General features: G+C 41.0%; 1 protein-coding gene across 6 annotated transcripts in view; it reads left to right on the top strand.

Annotated features, from left to right (window-relative positions):
* The window catches only part of LOC110504371 (glutamate receptor 3), a 228,838-nt gene extending 217,530 nt beyond the window's left edge, over nucleotides 1-11,308 (top strand). For 2 of the 6 annotated variants that reach the window (XM_036970539.1, XM_036970541.1), the window contains 3 exons: nucleotides 5,710-5,824; nucleotides 7,159-7,406; nucleotides 9,217-11,308. In XM_036970539.1, the coding sequence (XP_036826434.1) occupies nucleotides 5,710-5,824; nucleotides 7,159-7,404 (361 nt within the window). In that variant the 3' untranslated portion in view covers nucleotides 7,405-7,406; nucleotides 9,217-11,308. Of the gene's footprint in view, nucleotides 1-5,709; nucleotides 5,896-7,158; nucleotides 7,407-9,216 lie in introns of those variants that run through there. The other 4 variants (XM_036970543.1, XM_036970540.1, XR_005041266.1 and 1 more) reach the window with 3 other exon arrangements.
* Nucleotides 11,309-11,676: the final 368 nt, after the last annotated feature.

The following is an 11,676-nucleotide window of genomic DNA, read 5'->3' on the forward strand; positions in this document are numbered from 1 at the left end:
TTATTGATTGGATTTATATTATAGCACTTTGATTTTCTTATGTACTTTGTTAGCTAGCGTACAACCCAACCCAAAACAAAACCAAGTGTTGAGTCCCAACCAGGCTCAAAGGTAGCCTTTCTGTCATTTACCAGACTCTGACCAGTCTATGGAACAAAATATCAAACTAAGAACCCTTACTTGGCTAACACACAGAGAGGAAGATGAGGTAGCATGAAGTATAGTAAAGGAGATGGACTGGTAAGGCTAAGAGGTAGCATGAAGTAGAGTAAAGGAGATGGACTGGTAAGGAGATGGAGTGGTAAGGCTAAGAGGTAGCATGAAGTACAGTAAGGGAGATGGACTGGAAAGGAGATGGAGTGGTAAGGCTAAGAGGTAGCATGAAGTAGAGTAAAGGAGATGGAGTGGTAAGGCTAAGAGGTAGCATGAAGTAGAGTAAAGGAGATGGACTGGTAAGGAGATGGGGTGGTAAGGCTAAGAGGTAGCATGAAGTACAGTAAAGGAGATGGACTGGTAAGGAGATGGAGTGGTAAGGCTAAGCTGAGTTGTTTGACAAAGACAGTTGTAAGAGGAAGGATACAGATCTGTGGACCAGTGTTTGGTTGTGTTTGATAAGGAGGAGGTGTGTTTATTCGACTGGGGATGTTTAAACTGCTTCTTCTCAGTGGTGGGAGGGATATGAGGAGGATAGCGCTGTCCTGCAGTTGGAAAAGGAGGAGATAGAGTTAAATCCATCATTTACATCTCTGGGCAGCAGCCGATGTGTGTGTCGGGTATTATATTGTCTAGAGAATGTATAGCCAGTCAGAAGTCTAATTAATGTTAAGAGTCTCTCTGTCAGATCTCTGAGTAAAATATACCTGTTGTAATTTATATATTATACAATAAGAATGTGTATTATAAGTTACATTTCATGAATAGTTTATCACAAACTATTTATGAAAACATGGCATCTAGATGCCAGAGACTGCCGCCTTCCTCTTGTGAAGGCCATGTCTGTATTTCATAACATTATTGCTGTCTTGTCTGACACAACATGGCTTCACAGTTGCTCATGTCATACAGCTGCTTCTCTGGACATCCCATGCGACTGGCCTAGAGAAACCATTCTGGCCTCTAGAGCCCATTGGCTGAAACCCCCCAAAATGGCTACTCAGCTGAGACTTGTCATCTCAGGGAGGCGAGGCGAACAGCGGAGTCTTGAGGGGACTAAGCATTACGGGCAAACGTGAGAATTCTAATCTGAAAGAGAAGGTCTGATCTCTTTGTGCTGTGGGTCATGTGGTACGACTACATTCAGTTAAATTAGGATTTTGTCGGTGGTGGAACTGTCCCTGTAATTGGTTGCTTTTACAAAGAAGAATCAACACAATTGTAGATGGTGTCAAATGTTTTTACCCAATTTAGCACTTGATTTGAACACGACCAACCAAGAGCCAGAATGGAGCCCAATAACCATTGTGATAATAGAGGTTTCTTACTCTTCTATTCTACTCTCTTCTGAAGACATGGCTGTATCCATCCTGGGATACAGTGATGTAATATGAGAGTGTTTCACTCAGCCTTGTCAACTTGGTATCACCATACTTACACTATGTGCTATGAAGCTTTCATCATGCTATTTTAAAGATGGCATACAATGGCATTGACATTTGGTACAGTTTAGATCAATTGAATGACAAGTGACTCAGGCATGACTCATGCTATGAATTATGTCATCTAAGTGACTCAGGCATGACTCATGCTATGAATTAGGTCAGCTAAGTGACTTGCTTACAGATTAGCTGTGATAGATAGGGTCATTTGACATGAATTCTCAGGAAATGTAATGTTGTACAACTGTGACATGTTTGAAAAAGCATCATGGCTAACATCTCTATAATATCTAGATCACGTAATGTCCTACCAACACACCTGAACTTTCTGTTTCACCTCCATAATGTTCAGAAATACGCTTCCTATATTTTCCTATATGTAGGGTTGCAAAAATCCAATAGCTAAAAAAAGTCCCAGTAAATGAACATTTCCAGGTTTCCCAGAAATCCCTGTTTTGAAGATTCCCTCTGGCAGGGTTCCATTCCTTGCTTATTCTCCCCCTTATTCAGGGAATCCTCCCATTGGGGTTTCTGGAAAACCTAGGAATTATGGGAAAGTCACAGGGAATTCTGCAACACTATTTTCAACCATGCATTTGTGCTAATAATCTGTGCTGTATAGTCAGTATGCTGAGTGATGTTGAGGCTCACAGCTGTGACGGCTGCAGGAGAAGAGCAGTATCTTCTCTGACATGTTTCCTTCTGTCTTTTATCTGGACCTGCTCAGGTATGTATACTTTGGCTTTGGGCAACCTTCAGGATCACGGCTAAAATGTATTGATCATGTGAAATGATGATAAATTAATTTGCATTTGATCTTCTTCTGCTCTTAAACATTCAAACTGCACACCTCAAAGTCTGGCATGTAGCTCTAACGAACAGTGGCATCGTCGGTGAAAGTCAGGCAGTGTGTGAGTTTGGTGACCATCTGCTGTGTTCGAAGGTTAATTTTCCAGTATATCTCAATACGTTGGCTGTCGACTGGGACACACACAGACACACACACACACACACACACACACCCTCTTTCTTTTTGATCACCTCTGCAATACTGCTCTCTTAGATTGGGTTTCAGGCTCCAGCATCATGTGCATGTTAACAGATAATTGCATTGTTAATCAATGTCTCTCTGAGCTACCAGGATGGACAGTCCTTCACAGTCACCCACAGGGAGATACCATTGGCCAGGGAGATACTATTCTACACAGTGTTGTAATCTTCTCTTCTCCTGCTGATGATAATGTATGGTTCCCTAAAGGTCCCAGGAGGACATTGTTCACCAGTGGAACCCAAGACACTTGTTATCCATTCATCGTTCTTTGATTAGCGTAGTCTGTTTCTATAGTGCTTTATACAACGGGTGTGTGTAATCCTGAATGCTGATTGGTTAAAACCGCATTCCAGCCGTTGTCTATTCCACCGGCTAAATATGTGGTGTTAAAATGCCTATTTACTCTGTTCCATCTGACTGCATTTAGTTTTCTACAAGCAGTGTAATTAAGTGATAATGCCAGAGAAGGCTGGTGTTTGGAGGCTATATTGGGATGGGTGTTGTTCGTTGAGGGTCGCCAAACCGTGCCAATATATCCTCCAAACACCGTCTTCTAGGGCATTATCACTTTTATACAACGGGTTACCAACATATTCAAATAATGAGTCACATATTTTCATAAAAAAACGTTATTTTCATTCATTTATTCATACTATTTCATCCTTCCACAAGATATAGTTCCCACACCAATCTAGGGTTGCTAGAGACGAGACCCAGTTGTTCAGTCTTTCTGTTCTGTATCTATGGATGTGACCCAGTCGTTCATTCTAAATGTACCGTTGCCATACTGGCTGGCAAAGTTATTATCCTTTGCTTGCTAGCTAGCCAAATACGGCTATCTTACAGTCATGTCAAAAAAGTGCAGCCGGTAAAGTAGCTGCATTTGCATTTGTTGAAGCTGGTTTCTAGTGCCATTTAATTGGATCCATCCATAGCAATAAGCTGATGAGGTACGATTTCGGCTGGCATAGAAAATGTGCTCACTCGTCAGGAAACTGTTATTCAGAGGAGCTAGCCAACAACACAGCTACAGTAACACAATCGTTTCTAACTGAAGCTGAAAGACTGCAAATTAGCTGTGTTTCGTTTTATCTTTTTTTACATTTAATTTGTTTTGTATACATCCATAAAAATGATGCCAGCTGAGTTATGATTTTGAATGTCTGAGAAATGCTTCCTGCCTCTCTGTCTCGTCCAGACTCACGACTCGTTCATTACTATGGGACAGCAGGAGATCGAATTTGAATATTGAAACAATGTTGCAAATGTCGGAGAGACAGACAGCAGGGTTTATACAAATCTCCGCTGTTGAAAACTAAATGTTAGTCGGAAAAAATGAGATATGGTCTAGATGCTTTTTATAGTGGAGATCAAGTTCATAAATTGCCTGGCTGGGCTGATGAGACAATGGATTGTGCAGTCAGATGGAACAGAGTTAATAGGCTTTTATTATTTTTACACCCTTTTCTCACCAATTTCACGGTATCAAAATCGCAGTTACAGTCTTCTCCCATCGCTGCAACTCCCGTACGAACTCGGGAGAGGCAAAGGGCAATGGATTGCTTCTTGACACAACGCCCGCTTAACCCGAAAGTCAGCCGCACCAATGTGTCGGAGGACGCACCGTACACTTGGCGACCGTGCCAGCGTGCATTTCATACAGCCCGCCACAGGATTTGCTAGTGTGCGATTGGACAGGAACCTCCCTGCCAGCCAAATCCTCCCCTAACGTTGGGACGACGTTGGGCCAATTGTGCGCCGCCCCATGGGACTCCCGGTCGCGGCCGACTGCAAAAGAGCCTGGACTCGAACCAGGTTCTCTAGTGGCACAGCTAGCACTGCAATACTGTGCCTTAGACCACTGCGCCACTAGAGAGGTATAAATGGGCATTTTAACGTCATAGATTTAGCTGGTGGAAACGTGTGGAATAGACACCGACTGGAATGTGGTTTTACCCAAACAGTCACTATTCGATCCATCCATTGCATAAAGGGCTATAGAGCAGAGCACATTCTGTTGCTAATGGGGCTATAGAGCAGAGCCCATTCTGTTGCTAATGGGGCTATAGAGTAGAGCACCACCAGTCTGTTTCCATAGGGGCTATAGAGAAGAGCACTATGTGATCAATCTTCCTAAATATTGTGTTTTCCACACGTAACATCCTAGCTTCATTTTTAAAAAGGCTATTATGTCATGTATGTTGCGCAGGTAAATAGTGAAGTACAAGGCACAATGTCAGTTGTAAAGCAGTGGGAAATTTCTTATACCTTTTAATTCAGCATTTTAACACATGATTATTAGCTATCAGTTTCCTCTGAAGAAACCATATTACAAAGAGAAACCACATTCATTATCCCCCTGATGTGTCAAAGCTGAGCTTAAACAGCAGTAATAAAGCTGTAGCTTGGTTGACAGTAATCCCCCTTGTAAGCGGATTTAGTAAAGGCTGTTTTCCCAACAATACACAGCACAAGTTCTTATGAAACGGGTTGATGTGAAACACCTCTGGCTTTATTCTGTTTTTTAATGCCGTCTTGAATGTCAAGGTAAATGCCATTATTAGGTTCATTGTTCATGTTGTCTTTGGAACCAAAGCTCAGAGCCACCTTGTAATGTTGCAGTAGGACGTGTCCAAGCCTCTGCAACTGCAAATATCAGGTCAACGGTTGTGTTGTAGTCCTTTACTGCTACTGTTAGTCAAGAGAAGGTTCTAGTTGGATGGAACTTGTTAAGTGCTGGTCAGAAAGCTACCCTGCTGTCCCCACAATCAAATACCTTCCTCAGCTTTAGATACTTCCAGACCAGCAGAGTGTACAGTCAGTACATGCTCGTCCTGTTACCAGCGTCTGCCGATTACTCGAAGCGATAGGAGCAGGCCCTGGCCCTAGACTAGGGCTGGTCAATGACGACAAGGTAATAGACTAGAATGCCTGTTCTCTGTGATGTGACAACGGCCAGGAGTCCTGCTCGATCGCTTTGTGATGAAGTTATGCAAACTATGAAGTTATGAATAACATAAAATAACATAATATGATGTTATTTATGTTATTTCTCATGTGAAGAACTCCTGTAAACCTTGCCGTATTGAAACTCAGTGAACAAGGCATCTTAGACAAGCTGAAAAACAAATGGTGGTACGATAAGGGTGAATGTGGAACCAAGGACTCTGGAAGTAAGGTCAGTCTCCGCTGGTCTTCTGTGTTGATTCCCAGTTGCATTGTGACTTACTGTTCATATGCAAATAAATGCTAAGCTGAAACATCTAGATTATACTCTATATCCCCCCTACACCTTATTTTATTATTTTATTATACCCCTAAAAATAATTCTGCCACATACATTTAACAAAAATAAACAAGTCCTTCATGCACGACTTCACAAATTCAAATCATATCTGAAAAATACGTTGTTTTTGTTTTGGCCAATATAGAAATATATAGAATATAGAAATAGGAACTGCTTTTTTGCTTCACAAACTGTAATAGTAAATTACCTTATGCTTGGTGAAATGGTACATGTGTAAAATAATCAAACACCATCATTGAATAGTTGTTGACTAGCTGTTGACAAGTGCTATTTTTGCTAATTTTCATGCTTGACATTCATGATATTCTTACCATTATGCTGTTGTTTCTATTTACTAAACAAACAGTGTTCGTGATCAACTGCTTCCATGTAACTTTGGGAAGACATTACAACACCGTGGGGTGTTTTTCAGGTCTTTGTCTGAGCAAGGAGTTGCAATGAAGATATCTTGTTGTTTCCACCCCACATGAAGTCTAAGAATGTAATAAGCCTCTATTTAACCCTCTGAGACCATAGCCAGGCCAATAAACTAACAGATCAGTGTCCGTACCCTCGACGGCTTAGCTACATATTACCACAGTCAAACCTCAAAAGGGTTAAACTGCAAAATGGTAAAACTCTCATGAACAAATTTTCTATAAACATGTTTGGGAAGGAAGCAGCAGCAAAATGGTTTGATACCAATAAAATAAATACATTCAGGACAGGTCTTGAAATGTTGACCTGTGAGTTACTGACCACAGCTTCCTTTTATGGAAGAAGACCTGTAGAATAGGGGAAGCTCTACATTCACCTAGATCAAACTAAAGAAGTGACTCGTCTCCCCTTCATCGGAGAGTGGTCTGACTATGGTGTTCAGATGTTCCTCAAAACTTCTTGGACCCCTATAGGAAAGCCAGTCAAATCTAGACCTTTTCTAGACTCAACCTCAGCCATCCTTTACTTTATCAGCCTTCTGTTGCTGTTAGCCTCTGGAGTCTGTAGTATGATCTGCCATTGGTAGCATCAGAAACGTTTCTGTCTCAGAGAAACAGTTTGTAGGAAGGTCTGATAATAGAGTGTTAGGTCTCTGACTGTTATTTCAACAAGACCAGTTTGAGGCCTATATATACTCTGCTTTAGTGTCGTACTGGTAGGCTGTACTGTTCTCTACAGAACTCTCTCTCCACTGCAAACCCTCTAACTATGTTCTTCACCTTCCCCAGGACAAGACAAGTGCTCTCAGCCTGAGCAATGTGGCTGGAGTCTTCTATATTCTGGTTGGAGGGCTGGGGCTGGCCATGATGGTGGCACTGATTGAGTTCTGTTACAAGTCACGTGCAGAAACCAAACGGCTCAAACTAGCAAAAAATGCTGAGAAATTCAAGCCAGCTCCACCGACCAACCCCCAGAACTTTGCCACTTACAGAGAAGGCTACAACGTGTATGGGACAGAGAGCGTGAAGATCTAAGGGTAATGACAACGCTGCTCTCTTCCTGATTCTCTCTCTGTGACATCTGAATCATTTAGTTGGTTTCCTCTGGTGGTGTTGTTGAATGATTTGTTTGTTTGTGTTGTTCTCAAGCTGTTTGGTGTGATTTCTTAACAGTTCATCACTCTTGACTTGAACATATCCACAATATTTTAACTAGGCAAGTCAGCTAAGAACACATTCTTATTTACCATGAGGGCCTAACCCAGCCAAACCCTAACCCGGATGAGGCTGGGCCAATTGTGCACCGTCCTATGGGACACCCGATTACGTCCGGTTGTGATACGGGATCGAACAAGGATCGAACAACATATCCACAATATTTTAACTAGGCAAGTCAGCTAAGAACACATTCTTATTTACCATGAGGGCCTAACCCAGCCAAACCCTAACCCGGATGAGGCTGGGCCAATTGTGCACCGTCCTATGGGACACCCGATTACGTCCGGTTGTGATACGGGATCGAACAAGGATCGAACAACATATCCACAATATTTTAACTAGGCAAGTCAGCTAAGAACACATTCTTATTTACCATGAGGGCCTAACCCAGCCAAACCCTAACCCGGATGAGGCTGGGCCAATTGTGCACCGTCCTATGGGACACCCGATTACGTCCGGTTGTGATACGGGATCGAACAAGGATCTTTATAGGATATGTAGTGACGCTTCCAGCATGGAGATGCAGTGTCTTAGACCGTTGCGCCACTCGGGAGCCAATAGAAAACCCAACATTACATTTACAATTCCCCAAGACTTTTCTACTGCTACATACTGTGTATGACTAGATGTCAACCCTTGTGTGGGCCGCCGAAGCGTGTTAAAAAAGTATTTTCATTATTTGAAATACATTTTCGGGATGGAAAAATGCTTCCAGCGTAAACTTAAATGATTAAAACCAGATATAGAGTATGTAGAAGAGATAATGGACCTGCATACTCTTTAGTTATATCATCTTTGAAAACTAACAATCAGCAACATAAAAGCTAGACAGTCTGGGAGAATTGTACATAAAACATTTATTCAGCATTTGTTATTATGTTTGAGCCAAAGAACAAAGCATTAGCCATGGAAAAATGCATAAAATTAAAGGACATTTGTTTTAAAACTGCAAAATGTTCTCTCAGGTCCATGGCAGAATGTGTAGATTTGAAGGAAATTGGCTTGAAATGCAAACATTTTTCTACACCGCCAAGATGGGGGTGCTTCTAAATATTTTTTTTAAGTCAGCGTCCCAATGGACCGGCCACGCCCTATTTCACGCCCCCTGCCTCGCCCACCACCTAAGCCCCTTTTTGGTCCAGAAAAAAACCCTGCACTGTGGTGTTGTTAATTGAAATCAACATGATAAAAAAATAAATAAATAAAAGATTAAGCCATCAAAAAACATTTATCTTTATCTCGTAAACACTCATACTTTATCTAGCTTAAGGTTTTAGTTTACTCAATAGAATATTCTAGCAGCATCTGCAAATCTCTATGTTAAGCTAATGTCCCAAGTAACACATCATCGTGCCTCAACCATTCCAACCTTATTGACACGTCTCATCTCATCCACCATTTTAACAGACTTATTACCCATGTTTCTCTGTGTGAGAATCTCAATTTCATTGATTCCTTGGGTCCTCTTTTCCTCGACTCCTCAAATCCCATTGGGTGAGAAGGTCAGAGGGGAGGGATCTCCGACTTCTCATCCTATTGTTTTTGAGGAGGTGAAGAGAGAAGATGCAAGGAATCAGTTAAATGCAATTAAGATTATCGCTATGTCTCTACTTCCTTCCTATAAAACAGGTATCGGGCACTTCAGCTAGACCAGGTACACGATCCCTTATGAACGACTTCAGCTAGACCAGGTACACGATCCCTTACGAACGACTGTGACTATTGACCCTATGATGAAACAACATGATCACGTCAGGATGGGGGTTTCCTCAACTGCAGCTAAATCTTCTCCCGGCGGAAAATGGCGACGATAATCTGCAATGGCGACGCGACAGGACTGGTGACGTGAAGAACTCAAGCGGTTTCCTCCAGTGCCTTACGTATGGAACAGTCACAGACTCGCAGAGTTACTTAGAACAACGCAATTCATCACAGCGGTATTGCGTTTGGCTTGAACTCACAAACACACAGACAAACAAACAGAAAGACAGGATCGATACTGTAATCTGTTTTAAGGAACTTCATCTGAGATGCTAAAGACAAGAGAGATACCTAAAAGCCATCACTTGCACCCCGAGCACATTTCCAAGTGCCGGACAGAAGATGAATACGATATGACAGATGATACATTGTTTTTTCTGCAAATGGAGTTTGATCAGATTATCCTAATTCTTCTTGCAGGCTAGGTTTTTACTGGTTAAATGTGTTTTAAAATAGGTTTATTATAGACACTGATTATTAGAAGATAGCTTGTTATTTTCCCGTGACCTTGGAATTGTTTTGAAAGACACATTTTAATCTTATTGGAATCAATTGGTTAAATATGCCAAAAGGCCAAAATAATATTGTGTTGTTGTTGTCCTCAACTATGGTGCTTTTGAAGTGTCAGAGAGAGTCTCTGAGAGAAGGCGTTGGTAGCTAGTAAACTGTGCATCCCAAATGGAACCCTGTTACCTATATAGTGCATTACTTCTGTGCAGAGCCCCCAGTCAAAAGTAGTGCACTATATATTGAATAGGGGGCCATTCTGGACACACACACACAGGGACTCATGAAAGAGATGAATGTGAGATTTGGCTTTACACAACTTAAAACAGGCCACCTCACAATCCCAATATCCTGCCAACAGATTCTGATGTGTGTTTTTTAAAGAACGCAGAGGACTGTCTGAGAAAGTTTCATAGGTCAGTACCTCTCCCAGTGTGTTTTATGGTGTGTATAATATGAAGAGAAAACTCACTCACACAGTGTCGCTCCAAAATAGCCTGTTTTTTTTGTCTTCATTTTGAAAGAACACCTGCTTATAGCTGGATTTTCATGTAACCTAAAATCATTCACATCTTCTGTACAATAAATTAAAACTGAACCAAAAGGGACATTTGAAAAGTAGATAAACTGCAATCCAAACAGTATTGGCTTCTCAACAGTAGTATTATGGATGACCTTGGTATATTGCTAAACAATTACACATTTTACAATAAGCTGCGGTTTGATGATATGCTTTCAATTTTAATTTCATTTTATGAGCATTGTAGTGTTTGGTGAAATGACTTAGTAAATTAAATAACTGAATAATATAAATACAAGGAGAAAATAGATTTATACAACGTACTTACAGGGGATGTGTTAAAAGCTTAGCATATTTCCTTTTCAAAAGACTGTGATTCCATAGTATTTAGGAAGAAAATGAATCACCTAAAACCGTGAAAAAGATAGATTTACACACACACACACACACACACAAAAAAGATTTTAAAAAAGGGAAGGCAAGAAAAAGGAAATAAACAATTGTAAAGAAAGAGAGGTGTACATTGCTTGAAAGTAGATGTATTTATTAAGGACTGATGGGTTTCCTTATTTTTCTAAGAAATTGCATGTAAAACTCCGTAACGACATATCACAGCTCCTCTAACTTACATCAGATTCTACGGTGGAAATACAGCCGCGGGTCATCGTTAGCGAGACAGTTTCTTTGGTTTTGTAAGTTCACTTAACACGGAGAAAATGGCCAAACATCTTAGTGACTACTACAAAAGAGTCAGAATCTGCATGTGTGTAAATCATTTACTGATCTTCGTTAGTGAGGAGCTGTACAGAGAATTTTAATACATTTTGTAAATAAACCTGTATAGAAAATGACGTGTTTGTGTGCTAGTAATCTCATGAACTTGTTAAACCGCATGGTGAAGTTTACTAAAATAAACACACACACAAACACACAGCAATGTTATTGTCATCACTCCGAGAATGTGTAAGCTACGCATCTGTCCTCTCATCTGAACGGAAATTGCCTGTTTTGTAACACACTGTACAAGCCACATGTCAACTATATAATTCCTTCCTGTGCCATTACAACCTTCTAAAAAACAGGATGAGAAAATAGCTGTTTTATTTCATGGCTGGTGCTGGATCAATATTACTACAGAACCATCTGCTGCCTCTGACAGTCTCCCATATACACTGATTGAGAGTCTCACTGACATCTTCATTGGCCATCTGAAATCTCTCTCTCGTCAATAATGTGTCATTATAAGTTGAGGAAACCATTTCAAACCCAGAGTATATTAACCTACAATGGCAAGACAGTGA

The sequence above is a fragment of the Oncorhynchus mykiss genome, chromosome 31, assembly GCF_013265735.2.
Source record: "Oncorhynchus mykiss isolate Arlee chromosome 31, USDA_OmykA_1.1, whole genome shotgun sequence".
NCBI classification, from domain to species: domain Eukaryota; kingdom Metazoa; phylum Chordata; class Actinopteri; order Salmoniformes; family Salmonidae; genus Oncorhynchus; species Oncorhynchus mykiss.